Below are 19,732 nucleotides of genomic sequence, written 5' to 3'. Positions count from 1 at the left end.
AAGTTGAAAAACTTATTCGGGTGTTACCATTTAGTGGTCAATTGTACGGAATACGTACTGTACTGTGCAATCCACTGATAAAATCCCCATTAATCAAAACACCCGCAGAAGTCAGTCAATTTCCTACATATGTGGGTGCCTCCACAAATAAACCAAGACCAACAATTGTTCTCTCTCTTTTTAGTATAAGAGCAAACAAATCCAATGGGTAAGAAAGTCCAAGGTTTCGAGATAATGCGGACGAGCCCAAGGAAAAAAGAATCATTGAGAATTCATGAAGGTTAAGGCTGGTCCATGGCAAATGGAATCTTTGTCAAAGTGATGTGTAACTAACTAAAATGATTATAATTTTACAACATTAATGTCTGAGGTTAGTTCCTCTTTTTGAAAAATGGTAGCTTTGTACCAGAGGTGGGACCAAGTCATTGTTTTGCAAGTCACAAGTAAGTCTCAAGTCTTTGCCCTCAAGTCTCGAGTCAAGTCTCGAGTCAAGACAGGCAAGTCCCGAGTCAAGTCCAAAGTCAAGTCTGGAAAGTCTCAAGTCAAGTCCCAAGTCCTGCATTTTGAGTTTCGAGTCATTTCAAGTCCTTTTAACCCCAGACTAATGTATTTACACAGATTGTGTATGCTTTTAAAATGCTGTATGCATTTATTAAAACAAGTGCATTTAAAACTGCAGGAAAAAAATAGTGCTGACATTGCACTTCATAATAGCACTATTAACCCATCATTTTAAACATTTAACTCATTCCTTTACAGAATAAACACATTTAAAAAAAACAAGTACAACTGTACTTATTTGCACAAACGTGTTAACATTGTATTTCCATGGAATATTGCATTGTAACTAGTTCCACAGCAGTTTCTATCCTGTTCTTACCTTATCTCATTGATCTCATCTCATATTCTGTGTGTTTATGTGTGCGTACACATGAAAAACATAACAAATACATGAACATAACAATGAACAGAGTCGCACTTTTTAGATGTAAGGGCCCTATGCAATATGTACACATATTCTTAATATAGTATACATTTTAACCAACCTTTATTTCACTATGTCTGTCTTTTTGTAAGTGGCTAAAATACGCGGTGCTGCTGACCGCCGTCTAACGTTACGTTACTGTGTGTGATGCATTCACCAACGTAACGTTATGTGTAGGTACTTCATGCAACCCTGCTTAAAAAAAAGTCCCCTGACAAAAAGTATGAATAAAGTAGTGAACTGCAGTGGACGCAAGAGATTGTCGTGTTTGCAATGACTTTACAACCATAGACATCTTATAAGTAGACACAGCATTGGCTGCTATTACACGAGCACTTTGGCCGCCATCTTGAAGAGGTGACAAGGTGCCGGCGAGCAGCCTAAACTGACAGTAAGAAAACAAAGATGTCGGGCTGGTGTTCAGCGTTTTCCTGCTCAAATGAGCGGACTGTTGAAAATAGGAATCGGGGGATTACTTTTCATAAGTAAGATTTAACATTAACATACTATTGGTTGTATTTTGTGAAAATAATATCACCACAGAGTTGAGAAGGAGCAAAGATCTTCAATATTTGTATGTGAAAATCACAAAGAAATATTTTGGGGGAAGATGACCTCGCCCCTACAGGGATTTGGTTTACAAACTTCAGCCCCACCTAAAACAAAATTCACCAGCCACCACTGATTATGATGCAGTTTCATTTTAGGCAAAATACAAGACAATACTCTCTTAACAGTCTAATTATAACCAGGAATAAGTCTTCCAGTAACAATATTCAAATACTAACTTTGTTGGGTAAGACAGACTTTGGTTTTATTCTGAATCCAGTGAAACAGATTGGTGGTTTTAGTTCATATAAAGACTTTCAGGTGTTTATATATGTTTAAGTATTTGGCAGACACTTTTGTCCAAAGCAACATACATAAAAAATACATATATAACAATCACTGTAAACATTATTATTTAAGGGAAGAATGTAATAGAAAATATCAATACAAAGTGTCAAGACAGAATAAACTCTCTGTTGCTGCAAAAACGGAGATACAGTCTATAAGTCCCTAAGATATATAGATATCTAATGTATTCATACATTGTTTATGTAGGATATACACATGTATATCTAACCTAATCATATTGTTTCTTCAATTTAAAAATAGCTGACCGTTTTTTTCCCCCTTCTCTGGGGTTATTATTCCCAGTTTTGATCTCGGACGTCTGGTCACTTATAGCAATGGTCCCCAACCACCGGGCCGTAGCCCGATTGGTACCGGGCCGTAGCCCGATTGGTACCGGGCTGCAGAAGAATTTTTTATTTAAAAAAAATAATAAAAATAAAACATTTTTTTTTATTTTTTTTATTTTCTTAAATCAACATAAAAAACACAATATACACTTACAAATAGTGCACCAACCACAAAAAACTCCCCTTTTCATGACAAAAACGTCCCTTTTTCATGACAACGAAGAAAAAAAAAAAAGGACACCCCCCCGGGCCGCGGGACAAATTATTAAGCGTTGACCGGTCCGCGGATACAAAAAGGTTGGGGACCACTGACTTATAGTATATAAGAATATTATATTACTGTTAAGCAAACTAGGAACACGCCAAAACATGTGTCCTTTATCATAGCTACACGTATGACAAAAAAGCCTTTGAAAATGTTTGGTATTCAGTGAGGTAATATGAATTAAATGTGCTGACAGTTAATTGCTCCTGCCAAATGAATTGCACTGAGTGGAGTGGATCACCACTCCAAGATGGCGGCTCCGCGTTTCGTCTGCGCGAGTAGGCAGTAGCGCTCCATGCTGCTACCCTTATAAGATGTCTATGGCTCTAACGTTAGCAGTGAGTTCACAGCCTCACTGATTTAACTACACAATAAATAAAAGTTACGTTACTCAGCCAACAAACGTTAGCTTTCATTCAAAACTTACCCTTCATTGTGCATCTTGAAATGTCAAACGAAGTAGGAAGTTGTTGCGTCTCCGTCTGTAATCTTCGAACCGCATGCTTTGCATACTGGAATTCGTTTTTTGTTGACCAACTCGTAGTTTTAATCCCCTAACGAAAATATTTTTGGCATAATTTTTCCTCACTGGCGGGTTGTTTGAGAGATCTTCTTCGTTGGTTTTCCTGCAATTTGATTGTGTCAGGCTTGGACTTGGTCTTGGGTTGTTTTCCCGAGGTGCAAAGCGAATGGAGTGGAAACGGCGTGAAGGAAGGTACATCTTTATTTTAACACTAAAACTAAAAATAGGAACCAACAAAAAGCGCGCACAATGGCGGTACAAAAAACTGGGCTATGAAACAAAAGACTAGCACAAAGGCTATAAACTACAAACATGAAACAAAAACACTTGCGCAGTGGCATAAATAACAAAAACTTACGTGGACAAAATGGACAGCATAGCAAGGCATGAAGTGAATGAGGTGATGTTGCCAGACTGACTAACTGGTAACTGTGGCTTAAATAATGAACATAAGTGAAAACAGGTGTGAGACAAGACAGGTGAACTGATTGGTTGTCATGGTAACAAAACAGGGAGTGGGAAAAAAAGGAACTTAGAGTCCAGAGGGTCAAAAGCACCTGGTATTCCTAGGCAGTCTCCCACCCAAGTACTAACCAGGCCAGACACTGCTTAGCTTTGAGAACAGATAAGATTGGGGGTGCTCAGGGTAATATGGCCATTCATAACTCATGATCAGACATGACAGAAAACTAAATCAGTTGGCATGGTAAGACAAACAAGGAAATCCAAAACAAAACTAAATGTCCAAAAAACTAAACATAGCATGACCAAAACAAAACATGAACCATAGGCGTGACAGATTGGCTGAATGCTGTGTGACAAAAATAACGTGGATGTAATTTGATTGACTGTTGTAGTGACAGGTAGCGCACATACGCTGACAGACACGCGTACACAAGGGAAGATACGGAGCGCTCCTGAATAACTTTTTAATCGTTGGGTTTTGGGGAAAGTAGTAAGTCATGTCAAGTCAAAAGGCTCAAGTCCAAGTCAAGTCACAAGTCATTGATGTTAAAGTCTAAGTCAAGTTGCAAGTCTTTTTACATTTTGTCAAGTCGAGTCTAAAGTCATCAAATTCATGACTCGAGTCTGACTCGAGTCCAAGTCATGTGACTCGAGTCCACACCCCTGCTTTGTACCATATTTAATGCATCATGAGGTTACTCGGGGTTACAAAAAGTCTTACAGTCTTGTACAAGTAAATACAAAAAGCCAAAAATATGATGCATTAATGTCTAGTAGACCGACAAGCCTGAAGGTCAAAGATGCGGCTGCGTATTCAAGCAGATAGTCTGGCGCCGCAGACCTGAAGGACGAGTGCATGTGTGTGTGCATCTTATCAGTTTTCTGAATGATATAAAATGAATTTAAGTGATATAATATTGTGAAACTTTCTTATACAAAGTATCTGGTAATGTGTAATTACTTTTTTTGACTATCTACTAAAAGAAAGAGGTGGGTGGTGCTTCACTTCCATGTTCAGATCAGGGTTAAGGTGAAGTGAAAACATAACATTTAGACTGTTACTGTGACCGATTTAGTAAGTAAGATGACATTGTCATAATCCGTGGCTGCGTCATGTTTTGTTTAGTTATGTTCTGTTATTTTTCGACTCCCTTAGTTCCTGTTTTGAGAACCTCTGGGTTTGTTTTGGTTTCTATGGGGATTAATTGGGTTAACCTGCCTCTGGTTAGTGGTCGGCACGCTCACCTGCCGACCACTAACTAGTAGTGTGAGGCAATCCTTCATTGGCTTGTGACCCGGTAGTGCCTTTTCTTTCTCTGTAATAAAGGGCCACTGTGGCATCTTTTTTGGGCTCATCACAATTAAAGACTCGCAACAAAACCAAGTCCCTTGTGTTGATAAAATCCTCGAATGGAAGGGGCCGCAAGCCAGATGCTAATTGGCTAAAAACGCTAGTTTAAAGCAGTTGTCTAGCAACCCCAAGCTATACAGGGAGACTGTGAGAGTTTGGGCACATTTAAAGCATTTCTGAACACACAAATTGATCTCTCTGAGAGGCTGACACAGCTCTGACAGGCGCAAGGTAAGACAACTGCGGAAATATACTCGTCAGAAGTGCAGATCACCGTGGAAGCTCTTCGAAATGGTGTACAAGATGTAAACAGGATGTGACGTCGGGCGTCAATGCCTCTTAAAAATGGCCTCATATAGGAAGTATTTGTACCACACACAGGAAGGGATGCCATCAAAATGGTAGCCTGGGGAGGCTTCAAGCGACATGCAAAATGAATGAATAAAGGATTTGTACGCTGAGACATGGTTCACACGGAGGCATATTTGGAGCGAGGTATACGTTTGTAAACCGAAAAAGTGGCAGGTGTACTGTAAATCGTAATATTTTCTGAGAAAAGTCATCCTCTCACCTCCAGAATGGATTGTGAATGTAACTAACAAGAGCATCTATACCCTGAACATGAATCGTTTCAAGAGTGACCTACTAACTTGATAACGCTTCCTTCCTCTGATGTCAAACAAAGTTTACGCCGCTTTCAAGTGAGCATTGACTACCTAGAAGCTTCTTCTGGGCCAGAGAGAGAGAGAGAAAGAGAGAGCGAGAGAGTCCATTAGGAAATAAAGCCATTAGTATGTGCATTTACCTCTTTAACGCCAGCCTCCGAAGTCGCTGAAATAGTGGATCCATTTTTGATGCATTCTTTTACACCCACTTCCTGACATGTTGAAAGGAAGTGAATAGTTGCAGCACTTGAATATGAATGCCTTTTGGCATCCCTCAGAAACCGTTCTTGATATACTGTAAAGATTTGAGAAAAGCTGGCAAAGCCGACCTTTTCTTAACGGTAACTCTTACAGAGTCCGTTGTTACTTACGCATAATGAAGTCTGTGTATCATTGTGAAATCAATGCAGATTTGGACGACATGGCTTTCTTGCGCTACAGCTAACAATCAGTGCTCGCTGTGATTACAGGCAAGACGTTTCAGAGCGCCAGTCTAGCAGAATGGCTGAATGGCTGCACGAATCTCTGGGGCCGCCAAATTGCTAATGCATTAGTGATGACACCCCCCTTAGAGGTGGGTGGGAAGGCAATCAGTCAGGCGCCATCTCTGTTCATCAACGAATGATGCACGACCTTCATCCGCTCCGTACAGGCCACGCTGATGTTAAATATTCAACTCGACTTGCCGTCCAGTCCATGTAACTTGCTTCGGTTGCATGTTAACGGTTTAGGATTTGGATTTGATGTGGATTTGCATGAAGCAAACAGGACTCGGTCTAGCTCCATCCTATCTTGCCGATTGCATTGTACCATATGTCCCGGCAAGAAATCTGTGTTCAAAGAACTCCGACTTATTAGTGATTCCCAGAGCCCAAAAAAAGACTTCGGGCTATAGAGGGTTTTCTATTCGGACTCCAGTCCTACAGAATGCCCTCCCGGTAACAGTTAGAGATGCTACCTCAGTAGAAGCATTTAAGTCCCATCTTAAAACTCATTTGTATACTGTAACTTTTAAATAGACCCCCTTTTTAGACCAGTTGATTCGCCGTTTCTTTTCTTTTCTACTTTGCGCCCCCCTCTCCCTTGTGAAAGAGGGGGCACAGGTCTGGTGGCCATGGATAAAGTGCTGGCTATCCAGAGTCGGGACCCGGGGTGGACCGCTTGCCTGTGCTTCGGTTGGGGACATCTCTGCACTGCTGACCTGTCTCTGCTCGGGATGGTCTCCTGCTGGCCTCACTGGACTGGACTGGACTGGAATCTCACTATTTTTACTACCTTTGTTATAACATCCACGACAGCCCGCATTCTCGTTGACTCTCTTTCGACAAATGGACAAAGTTTTTCGCTAAGTAGAATCACAGCTGACCTGGACATTGGAAAGTTCTCTTGTCGTCTGAGAAGTGTTGTATCCGAAATAACTGCATTCGCTTTCTCTTAAGGTATTCATGTGTGATTCCTACAAGTGTCTGTACAGACGGAAGGAGAAACACAGGCATGTCTGGATGACTTGCCTTCATATTTCCAGTGGTTAGCTCCAAGTTACGAAATTGTGCTGTGGCGCGTTCTTTCTGACGTCCCTTCCTGTGTGGGGTGTGGTTTTTCTGCCGTCACTTCCTCTTCAAACTCACTTTGAAAATGATCAATGAGTCCATACAAAGCTAAGAGCTGAAGATTCAAGAAATACACAGCACACTTACACGTGTAAAAAATTCTCCAAGGAGGGTTACCTTAAACGATAGTTTAATGTGGCTGAAACGGGTCTTAGGCTAAATATTTGTTTAAGGGGTTATCCGGCTTAGTGTAGACATAGCTTAGTTTATTGTTGTCACGTCGGGGTCGCAACTTTATGCGGGGTCGTTCTTTCAGGAATGCAGACGGAAAACTCTGGACAAAAGCGTGAAGGTAGGAATGATTTATTGTCCATAAATCATGCAGAACACAAGAATACTGAAAAGATAGAATGGGAGCTATGGCGAAGCTTAGCACATGAACTAGAAACAGGAGACATAGAAGTACTCAACATAACTGTTTCTTGCAGCAAACAAGGAAGCCAGGCTGAGCGTGGCGAGCAAGGTGAATAAAAAGCTCTCTGATTAGTGCAGTGGTTCTTAACCTGGGTTGATCGAACCCTAGGGGTTTGGTGAGTCGGCCTCAGAGGTTCGGTGGAGACTCCGCCGCTGAGGTCAAGACACATCTGAGTCATCGTGTAAATATAACTTCTCCCTATCGCCGTATTATGGATACTACCTCAAACAATTTTTCCTTTAATTTTCCATCTTATTTGCAGGTGTGTAATTTATTGTGAGTTCATGCACTGTTTGTGTTGTTCTTTGAACAAGGTGGTGTTCATGCACAGTTCATTTTGTGCACCAGTAAAAAAAAAAACATAACTTTGTCTTGAATTGGAAAGAAAAAAAAAACATTTTATTTTTCACTAAAGAAGGGTTCGGTGAAGGCGCATCTGAAACCGGTGGGGTTCGGTACCTCCAACAAGGTTAAGAACCACTGGATTAGTGGTTGGCAGCAGCTGAGCGTACTGACCACTAACCAGAGGCAGGTGAACCCAATTAATCCCCATGGAATCTAAAACAAACCCAGAGGTGCACAAACAGGAACCAAGGGAGTCCAAAACTAACAGAACATAACAAAACATGATCCAGGCCACGGATCATGACAATTGTGTTCTTTGTGGTGTTTTTCAAACTGCACCATTTTTCTCCTCAGAACTTCCAACTAACTTGAAGTGTTTTGCCGAGATAATTATTTGTGATATGTACATTCTCAGAATGTGCTTGTTCTATTTTGGGCCGAAGTAAAACAAAGACAACAATCTGAAGGTGTCATAGTTGTATTTTTACAGTAAGTTATCATGCCTTGATATTACCCGTGCGTTCCACGTGGGAATACATTTACCTCCAGCTAAAAGGAGTTTGACACCCCTGGTTTACTATATCTTGCTACATGAGTTACTTTTTACATTACAGCTATCACTTCACTGCTTTCTTCATTTTGCAAACAATCAAAAATCATATAGAGTGAATACAGCTGTGTTGTGATGCAAACAAATCAGTTTTACAGTTCCATTTTACAAACATCACAAGTTAGGGATGTCTTATTAGATCCATTTGAAACGTTCTAAGGATAACTAAATAAACTAAATGTCACGGCCAGGGCGCACCCCAGAGCGCATTCATCCGTGCGCCACTCCGGCTGCAGCAAGCGGATGCATTCAATCGACAATCCATCAACTCTACACACCTGTCGCTGATGTGCCTCCTAGGCTTCTTAAGCCAGTGCAAACATGCGTCAGAACGTAGCGAACGTAGCGACCTTTTCCCGTACAGTAAGCCGACAAACCCTAGCTCTATGCACTCTCTCTCTCTCTCTCTCTGTGTGTTTCTCCCCCTACGTGTTCATTTGTCCCCTGTCTCTTGTCGTTCCAGCAGCCTTTCCTCCGTTCCCGCGTTACGAGCTGTGTGTCTCCCCTCCTCGTATCCCCTCTGGTTCCCTGGCTGCCACTTTTGGATCTCGACCTCCCGTCTGGACACAGACTTTTGATGCCTCGCTCCTGCCCTTGATCTCACGTCTGCTCACGGACCCCCGAGCCTGCCTTTCCCCTCTTGGACTTCCGCACCTTGCTCAACACTCCGGGTAAAACTCATCATATGCTCGCTTCACATAGACGCACACAATACATAGTTTTGGATTAAGTACTCACTTCACTTTCTATTGGAATATTAAATAAATAGCTACAGAGCTAAAACCACGCCCCGTTGTTTGTGCAGTCTTCTTCAACTGTACACGTAACACTAAAAATATTAATAAATCTTACGAGACTAATCGTTTCTGTGATGGAGTTCTCAACTCAAAACACTTGTAGAATTGCTGTGGTAGTTGTGATCTCAAGATGCAGGAGACAGCTGTGCAGTTCTTTCCATCTCCGAAGTTGGTAGAGTGGCTGTGCCAGCAATCTGAGGGTACCTCGTTCAATCCCCACCTTCTACCATCGTAGTCACGTCTGTTGTGTCCTTGGGCAAGACACCTCACCCTTGCTCCTGATGGGTCCTGGTGAGCGCCTTGCATGGCAGCTCCCGCCATCAGTGTGTGAATGGGTGAATGTGGAAATACTGTCAAAGCGCTTCGGGCTCCTTTAAAAGGGGTAGAAAAGCGCTATACAAGTACAACCCATTTACCATTTACCATCTAGCTCTAAGCTAGTAGGATCAGATATTTTGGTCAGATCTTACAGGGTTCATTCTGACAATCGCTACGCCAACTAGCGATGTAGAGGCGCGTAACACAATTTTTTTACTCGCAACTTACAGTAGAACAATTAGCCAAGAGACAGAGCACTCGTAAGTCAAGGTAGTACTTTGTTGTAGATGCATGTATTTGAACTTTTATGCATATCTTTCACCCCGCAAAGTGAGAGGAAATTCAAAATACATTCAATCTTGTGCACCCATTACTAAAATTATTTAGGTGGAGCCCTGTAAAAATCCTCCACAATTCCAGTAATGATTGCATGTAAACGTCAAAAATGTATTTTTCAAATAGTCTGCTCTATGTGTTTCATCTTATCGTCAATGCATTTCACAGATGGTAATTTGCCACCTATTTTCACACTAACTTTCAATATGGTGTCAAAGTAATTACAAGGAACCAACATCACCTTACAGACTTCGTGTTGAAGAAGATGAAACCATGGTAACCACCAGCAGTGTTAACATCAGCCACAGGCAGTGATCAATGCAACACATCAAGCTACTCAACGCACAAAAGGACAGAGCACCTCTCACCCAATCATTATCTTGTTCACTGATAGCAAAACTGATAATGGATGAAACCTTTTTGACACATCTAAGGTCAATATCAAAAATTCCTTTTTGGCCACGTCCTCAGGAGGTTTCCCCAAAGGAAATCCGATGCCAGGCAAGACTCTGTACTACCAGTATTCACAGATGCATGCCATGTTCTATTTCCAGGTCACAGGCTTGATTAGTAAGATCAATACCACAAGACCAAGTTACAAGGGGGCCTGCCGAGTTATTTGGGAGCAGAATCTGAATGAATATTTCCACGGATGCTGCTGCCTGTTGCCGTGACAACAGGAGACAGACAGTGGAGTCCCTAAGCAGGATTTAGGGAGCCGAAGAAGAAAGATTGGATACATACCATAACATTAGAGTAGATAAGCTCCAGTAATATATTTGGAAACTATGATGTACCTTTTCGGGCACTTCGAGACAAAGTCAGGATGTGAGCGACATGAAAAATGAGCCAAGGCATAAATCAGGAAAGGGGACAAAAATGTGGAAATGCAAACACCAGATTGCAGGATGAGACTGTGCAGCTGCTCGCAGTCTCTCAGTTTGCCTCCCTCCTGGAAGCCTTGTTGGTATTTCCATCTGCTCGTGGGTGTGGTCTGTTTTTTTTTTTGACAAAATCCATTTTGAGTTTTTCAAATTCTTTTTCACATTGTGTCTGCAGACACATGACACATATTTCATATCTATCCATTGAGGACTTACTGTCTCGTAAGGTATCCTGGAAGGAGGTAAAAGCTGCAATGGCGCTTTGTGCATGCTTGATGTTTAAATAACGCAATCACCAAATAAATGAATGTTATTCTTGCAAAATTACAGTACTTGCTTTTTCTTTGTTTAGTAATCCTACAGCTGTGATCATTCCAAAGTGTTTTTGTGGTCTTGTTCATTTTGAAAAAAACCCAGCTGGTTCCTGTGAACTCTGCACTCACCACTTCCCTCTCTTTCTGATGCTTGTAAGTGTCTTCCTGTTTACCACTTTCAAACCTCACATTTACAGAAAGCTCTAAAGGCCTACTGAAATGAGTGTTTCTTATTTAAACGGTGCTAGCAGGTCCATTCTATGTGTCATACTTGATCATTTGGCGGTATTGCCATATTTTTGCTGAAAGGATTTAGTAAAGAATATCGACGATAAAGTTCGCAACTTTTGGTGCTGATAAAAAAGCTTTGCCTTTACCGGAAGTCGCAGACGATGACGTCACAAGGGTGAGGGCTCCTCACGTCCTCACATTGTTTTTAATGGGAGCCTCCAGCAGCAAGAGCTATTCGGACCGAGAAAACAAGAATTTCCCCATTAATTTGAGCAAGGATGAAAGATTCGTGGATGATGATATTGATAGCGAAGGACTAGAAAAAAAAAATAAAGTAAAAAGAAAAAAGGCGATTGCATTGGGACAGATTCAGATGTTTTTAGACACATTTACCAGGACAATTCTGGGAAATCCCTTATCTTTCTATTGTGTTGCTAGTGTTTTAGTGAGATTGAATAGTACCTGATAGTCAGAGGGGTGTGTCCACGGGTGTCTTGAGGCCAGTGTCTGAGGGAAGTCAACGGCAGCTGGATGGACGGTGCAAGCTCAGCTGATCTCCGGTAAGAAGTGACTTTTTACCACAATTTTCTCACCGAAACCTGCCGGTTGACAGGTGGTCGGGATCCATGTTCGCGTGACCGCTCTGATCCATAGTAAAGCTTCACCTCTGGGAATTTTAAACAAGGAATCAACGTGTGTTTGTGTGGCTAAAGGTTAAAGCTTCCCACCTCCATCTTTCTACTTTGACTTCTCCATTATTAATTTAACAACTTGCAAAAGATTCAGCAACACAGATGTCCAAAATACTGTGTAATTGCGCGATGAAAAGAGACAACTTTTAGCCGCAATTGGTGCTGCGCTAATATGTCCTCTACAGTCCGTGATGTCACGCACATGCGTCATCATTCTGCGACGTTTTCAACAATAAACTCCGCGGGAAATTTAAAATTGCAATTTAGTAAACTAAACCGGCCGTATTGGCATGTGTTGCAATGTTAATATTTCATCATTGATATATAAACTATCAGACAGCGTGGTCGGTAATAATGGGTTTCAGTAGGCCTTTAATGCCAATGAGGGAATGCATAGGAAACATTGCGAGAAAAACAGTGCAGTGCAACTACAATTGTTTATATTAGTGTTGTCCCAATATCAATATTTTGGTACCGGTACCAGTACCAAAATTATTTTGATATCTTTCTGTATTTTTCTAAATAAAGGGGACCACAAAAAATTGCATTGTTAGCTTTATTTTAACACAAAATCTTTGGGTACATTAAACATATGTTTCTTTTTGCAAGTTTGTCTTCATATAAAATAGTGAACATACTCGACAACTTGTCTTTTATTAGTAAGTCAGCAAACAAAGGCTCCTAATTTAGCTGCTGATGTATGCAGTAACACATTGTGTCATTTTCCATTTTAATATTTAGTCAAAGTTATTAAGGACAAGTGGTAGAAAATGAATTATTAATGTACTGGTTCACTTACTGTTAATATCTGTTCTCTTTCTCTTTTAACATGTTCTATCTACACTTCTGTTAAAATGTAATAATCTTGTTCTTTTGTTGTTTGGTACTTTACATTATTTTTGCATACCACAAATTTGGGTATCAATCCGATGCCAAGTCGTTACAGTATCATACATTGGTCATATTCGCTACTTTTCAGAGGCCGTATAGTACTGAATATGATTCATTAGTATCGCGGTACTATTCTAAGACTGTATACTGTACAACCCTAGTTAATATATAGAAAAATATATATATATTTTTTTACAAGTGAGACTCTTTCCGACTTGATGTGGATGTTTCCTGCTTCAGACAAAATCCTGTTTTAGCGTCACGATGCCACTTATAACTCCAATATTTCATCCTCTGCTCACACCTAATCTGGCTACTTTCATAATCTAAAGGATCCATCACACTTTCAATACCAACTAAAACAACGATAATAAACATATGATAAAATATTTTATCACTCAAAGCGTTATTATATCATAGGAGGTTAGACTTTTTGATTCAATTCTTGTACAAAGTACTGAGATAACACACTCTGATACAGCTGAGTGTGTAATCTCAGGCACATCGCTAATTTATACATTAAGGGGGCGTGGCCTGAGCATGGTCTATGCCATGGGTGTCAAACTCTGGCCCGCGGGCCAAATTTGGCCCGCCGTGTAATTTCATTTGGCCCTTGAGGCAATATCAAATTAAAATTAGAGCTGGCCCGCCACTGTAACACTGCATTCACCGCTGACACTCTTACTTGCCAACCCTCTCGATTTTCCAGAGAGACTCTCGAAGTTCAGTGCCCCTCCCTAATTTCATCCCGGACAACAATATTTGGGGTGGGCTTTAAAGGCACTGCCTTTGGCGTTCTCTAAAACTTGTCTCCACGTCCGCTTTTCCTCTATACAAACAGCGTGCCGCCCCAGTCACATAATATATGAGGCTTATACACACACACAAGTGAATGCAAGGCATATTTGGTCAACAGCCATACAGGTCACACTGAGGGTGGTTGTATAAATAACTTTAACACTGTTACAAATATGCGTCACACTGTGAACCCACACCAAACAAGAATGACACATTTCGGGAGAATATCCACACCGTAACACAACATAAACACAACAGAACAAATACCCAGAACGCCTTGCAGCACTAACTCTTCCGGGACGCTACAATACATTACACCCCCCGCTATCACCAAACCCAACCCCACCGCCGAAAAGAGGCATTCAATTTTTATTTAAATTTTATTTGATATGCCATTGATATTTTTTAATCATTATTAATATTTGAAACTCGATTTTGCATGTCACTATAAAGTTATATAAGCCTTGCTTGTTCAATATTCATTGCAAAACTTGTTTGGGTCCCTATTAAAAAGGTTAATTTGTTCAACCTCGGCCCGCTGCTTTGTTCGGTTTTAAATTTTGGCCCACTCTGTATTTGAGTTTGACACCCCTGGTCTATGCTGCCCTCCCATGCAATTCCACGTTGATTTGGATGTAAAAGAAACAAGTGCTTGGATTAGTGCGTGAGCACACTTTGATACATCTGAATTTTTTTTGCATAACCCGTTTTCTGGATTTGACCGTACGCCAATTTTAAGTATCAACACTGGTAATAGAATGCGGTTATTATTTTCCAAACCACAGATCATCTATACATAGATTTCCAAGTAAACACACTTGTGGAGTTCTGCGCTGTCTCTGTAATAGAAGACACATTTCTAAGATCTTGTTTATGACGATCACTGATTAGAGGGGAATATTTGCCAGTATCGCTTCTAAGAATGTGCCTGTGCATTACCGAGTGCACAGCAATGTTAGTTTCCTAATGAATACTTTGCTTCTCCTGCTGACATTTGTGATTTTGTATTTTCATCCGTGGTTGACTACCCTTCCTATGTCGGTGCTGTTTCTCTTGTTAAGCTTTATTTCCACTTATCTAATAACGGGACCTTCTACTCACACACCGCCTACCTTTTCTGCATCCTGGGACTGTTGTGTACAGAGGAGGGAAGGAGGCGACAACCAAGGCAGAACTGCGATTTCCAATGTTTATTTTAAACCTTTGATGAGTACCCGACGTGTGTATGCTACTCCAAGTGAATGAGTGTGACTATGTGTAGTATTAATAATGTAAATGTTACCAAGGGTTGTTGTCTGTGAGTGTTGTTTATAATCTTTCGTTGAATCAAGAGGGGAAAGGCGAAGAGGCAGTTTGTGGACAGGCAAGGGGTCGTGGGCAGGAGTGAGGCAGCGTGATGTGGGTCCGAGCAGGGAAGTCGTGGATCGAGGAGAGCAGTAAGGAATCCGGATGGGAGTAGAATGACAAGGCTCGATCACGGAAGGCACGGGAGTCACTATAAAAACACAAAGGAACATGAACCAGGGATACACGGAGAGAGAGAGCAAAAAAAAAAGGCAAGGAAATCATGGGTAAAGGAATGCCAGACGTAATGCTTACTGAAGAGTTAGCGACGTTCTGGCAAAGGTTCCTCGGGTCTGCTGGTTTTTATGCCGCTCCCTTTCATTAAGTGCAGGTGTGTTGGTTCTTAATTGTGTGCAGGCTCGTTGCTGCGTGGGCGTGCTATCAGCAGAGCCACGTCTTATCGTGCTATCAGCAGAGGCGCATCTTATCACGCTGCCAGGGGAGGCGCTCGCAGCTCCAGCCGACGAGGAAACGCGGATTCGACTCCGCGTCATGACAGGGACCACGTCAACAATGCCAAGCCACAACTGTAACTGACACATCAATAACAATAATGATAATTTGTATTGTATATTACTTCTTTGACTTACACACCTTCTTCCAACACACACATACACTGCAGCTTACTCAACATCAGGCTGCGCTGATAAGTGCCCAGCTAACCCCCATAACTGAGCACTCACCTTTGTTGATAAAGGAAATTTGACACAGGGATTAGGATCATTTGAACTAGTAAGTTTATGCAGACATACGATTACTGGTTTTAATGTTATTAGCGAGTGTATTAAAATGTTCTGTTGTGAAAATAACCTTGTCTGAAGCCTGATTGCTCTAGTTACACATCCTGAGACACAGTATACATGCAGCAGTTTCTAATTTTATATTATTCCATCATACTGTTATTGTAAGTTATAAGAATGATCTCAAATCACTTTGTCCCGAGAGGGAAAAGTCTCTCTTCTGCTCAAGGTTAAATGCACACCATCATCACACCATACGACATTCCAGACACAAGCAGTCAGGGCGGTCTGTTTTATGCCTGTATGTGATCCATTTGCATATTAGGCTAGTTCCAACTTGAATTTGTGTAGAAATGTGTGCTTGAATTGACTTCTGAGAGTGTATGAGCTGATTGCAACTAAATGTCCAGACTCATTTCGTAATGTAGACTTCTATTTACGAAATAATTTGAGATACGACTCCAGCATTTTTGTTCTGTACATTGACACATTATTTCAGTGGTTCTAAAAAATTTTTCACCAAGTACAACCACAGAAAAAAATTCTCTCTCCAAGTACTGCCATAGTGATCAACATTAAAATACACTAGCGTGGTAGGCCTCAGTCTTTGTTAAAACAGGGCGGAGGTTAACTATATGTAATATTTTTGGCCACTGTAACAATACACAGTTTGAACAGTAACACTGAAGATTGTTGGAAAATAAAAGACTGTACGTAATTAATGAATCAAATGTTGATTCTTTGGCATACCACTAAATGGAGCCTCTATACCACAATTTGAGAATCCCTACATTATTTCATACAACTACTGTCTAAAAGTTAGATTTTATTCCAAAAGACTTGTTACATGATACCACTGTGCTGTTTTGAGTGGGCTAAGCACGGATTAAATTGATTTCGATAGATTTTAATGGACGTGGCTGATTTAAGATACGAGGGTTTTGAGTTACAAGCTTGGTCCTAGAACCAATTGAGCTTGTAAATAAAAGGTACTGGCAGAGGTGGGTAGAGTAACCAGAAATTGTACTCAGGTAAGAGTACTGTTACTTTAGAGATGTATTACTCAAGTAAAATTAAGGAGTAGTCACCAAAATATTTCCTTCCATCCATCTATTTTCTACCGCTTATTCCCTTTCGGGGTCGCGGGGGGCGCTGGCGCCTATCTCAGCTACAATCGGGCGGAAGGCAGTGTACACCCTGGACAAGTCGCCACCTCATCGCAGGGCCAACACAGATAGACAGACAACATTCACACTCACATTCACACACTAGGGCCAATTTAGTGTTGCCAATCAACCTATCCCCAGGTGCTATTTACTTGAGTAAAAGTAAAGAGTATGTTGTGAAAAAACTACTCAAGTAATGAGTAACTGATGAGTAACCTGTTCGATTAATGATGACGGCAACAAGTAATACACAAAAACACAAAACATAAAAATAGTAATGAACAAATTCAGAGCCAGGAATATCTCTTAAGCAACTAAAACAATAATATATATTTAATAATATATATTTGGTTTTACACTGTATTGAAAAAAAATTTGAAAATTAATTTTACCTTTGCCACCTCATGATACTATCGGTTAAGTTTTGTATTCATAAATGTGAGTTTCTCAATACCCGACCTGTTTTTTGTGCCTTTGAACAATATTTAGAACGCAACATTAAAACATTCTCTACCTCTAACAACCAAAAAGCTGTGAAAACGATGATGCTGTGTTCCAAATTTTGCATTTTGTTTATTTTATATATATATATTTTTTGCATTCTATTTTAGTTACTTTAAATTTACAACCCCGTGGCGCTGTTTTGTACTGTTTTTGTACTGTTTTGTACTGTTTTTGTACTTTGATTATTATTTTCAACTGTTTGTAAATGTTGAAATTTATAAATAAATGTTTATATTAAAAAAAAGTGCTGTTAATCATGTGACCGCTTGGCTCTGTTTGATTGGTGAAACGGAGTCAAACTTCACCAGTGACTGCATTTGATTGGTGAAACGGAGTCAAACGTCACCAGTGACTGCATTTGATTGGTGAAACGGAGTCAAACGTCACCAGTGACTGCATTTGATTAGTGAAACGCAGGCATGTGATAGATCTTACTTTGAAGGTCTGTCTGACAAAACAAAACAAACAAAGACTGCATTAACAGATCGATAAAAATCAGTAGCGAGTAGCAAGCTGAATGTAAATAAATGGAGTTGAGTAAAAAGTAGTGTTTCTTCTCTATAAATATACTCAAGTAAAAGTAAAAGTATGTTGCATTAAAACTACTCTTAGAAGTACAATTTATCCCAAAAGTTACTCAAGTAGATGTAACGCAGTAAATGTAGCGCGTTACTACCCACCTCTGGGTACTGGTGTACTTGCAGACTGAGACCAGCGCTTTACTATTTGTGACCTATAGAGTAAGATTCTGTGGACCATGAATGACGACCAGATATTTGGAACTGTTCAACAAAAGAACTGGGAAAATGCCTTCACTTGTCTTAGAAGGATCCCAGAATCTCACAGAGTGATAAGATTCATGGCTCTTTGCTATGTGTCTTTGATTAATAAGACCAGACCATTTTTGAATCCCATTCAGACAAAGTCAGAGATTTGGTATTAAAGATTCAGTGATTCAGTGAAAAGACAGATCATTTTCTAAAATAGACTTATCCCATCCCTGAAATACATTTCCAGTATAGCACCTCATGCTTTTGTTGGCATAAAACCTGGACGCTTCCCATATAAACATCCAATTGTTTATTCTAGGCAGTGCCGTTCCTCTGTCATTCTGAGGTTGGAAAATTTAATGCTGCCTGTGAAGGCTTTGCCTCCAACTGAAGGTAATACTTAAATATTGACCGGTGGGGATAGGTTTTCTAAACGTCTGCTCATCTGCAGCCTTCAGTCAAAGAAATGGCATTCATCGAGTGTCTGGCTGACATTGGAGTCACCGAGGTGAACTCACTTGTGAAGGTGCCAGCCTTCACTTAGTCATAGATAGACAAGGTTACATATGAAAGATTAGAGCTTCTAGCATTTATTCTATTATGGTAAACCGTCTATTCTGTGTCAATAATTTCAAGGCATTTGAATATGATATTAGAGCCCAGTGACACAATTCAATAGGTTTATTTAAATAAAATGCTCCCTATTTTTCAAGTTGGGTACAAGATACATGTCATGATCTCTCATTGCAATTATTAGTTTCTAGTAATTTACTTTATTTCCTGTCCAGCACTTTACATTTTCTGTTTACCTCCTTTTTGCCAATACTTTTCCTGTCAGTCCACTGGCTCCCTCATCTGTCCAACTTTTGGAAATCAGGGTCAGGATGCTGAATCATTGCACTTTGTACCTTAACCTGCTGCATAGCTTTCCTCATTTTCCCCATTTAGCAGCATGTTTCGACAACTTGTCATAGTTGCCAGGCAAAAACAGAGTACACCGAGACCGTGGTGGTGTCTAACTCACAGATTCACTTTTTGAAAACCGCTCTGTGCAATGGTGCATTTTCATTGACTTTCCACTCTAGGATTCCTTTAAAAACAGAGGTCTTCCACAAAATCGCCTGTCTTTTGCCGGCATGTTGTGAAGTTTTGCAATTCCAAATAATGCAGAGGACATCAGGCAGTTTGCTGGTAAGATTAATTTTTACTTCAACACACCAGGCGAAAACCCACAACTTAAGCACTATCTTTGCGTGGCATGAAGATAAGCATCGTGAAACTTAGTATGGGCTGTGAATCTTTGGGCTCCACATGATTTCTTTCGATTCAATTCTTTGGGTAACGATTCAATTCAGAATCGAATCTCGATTCAAAACAATTCTCGTTTCAAAATCAATACTTTGTCAATAACATTGGGTACCAGTTCTACAATATTCCATCAAATAGATAAATAGTTGTATTACATTTCT

General features: G+C 40.4%; 1 protein-coding gene across 1 annotated transcript in view; it reads right to left on the bottom strand.

Moving 5' to 3' along the window:
• Nucleotides 1-14,976: 14,976 nt before the first annotated feature.
• The window catches only part of LOC133554014 (sodium-dependent neutral amino acid transporter SLC6A17-like), a 69,848-nt gene continuing 65,092 nt past the window's right edge, over nt 14,977-19,732 (bottom strand). Inside the window, exons 12-13 of the mRNA XM_061902336.1 lie at nt 15,339-15,616; nt 14,977-15,234 (exon numbers count right to left, since the gene is read on the bottom strand). Coding sequence (XP_061758320.1) covers nt 15,066-15,234; nt 15,339-15,616 — 447 coding nt within the window. The 3' untranslated portion in view covers nt 14,977-15,065. The remainder of the gene's footprint in view (nt 15,235-15,338; nt 15,617-19,732) is intronic.

This window comes from Nerophis ophidion, linkage group LG06 (assembly GCF_033978795.1).
Source record: "Nerophis ophidion isolate RoL-2023_Sa linkage group LG06, RoL_Noph_v1.0, whole genome shotgun sequence".
In the NCBI taxonomy this organism is placed as follows: domain Eukaryota; kingdom Metazoa; phylum Chordata; class Actinopteri; order Syngnathiformes; family Syngnathidae; genus Nerophis; species Nerophis ophidion.
Note: the sequence above shows the minus strand (reverse complement) of the source record. Positions and strands in the feature narration are given on the sequence as shown.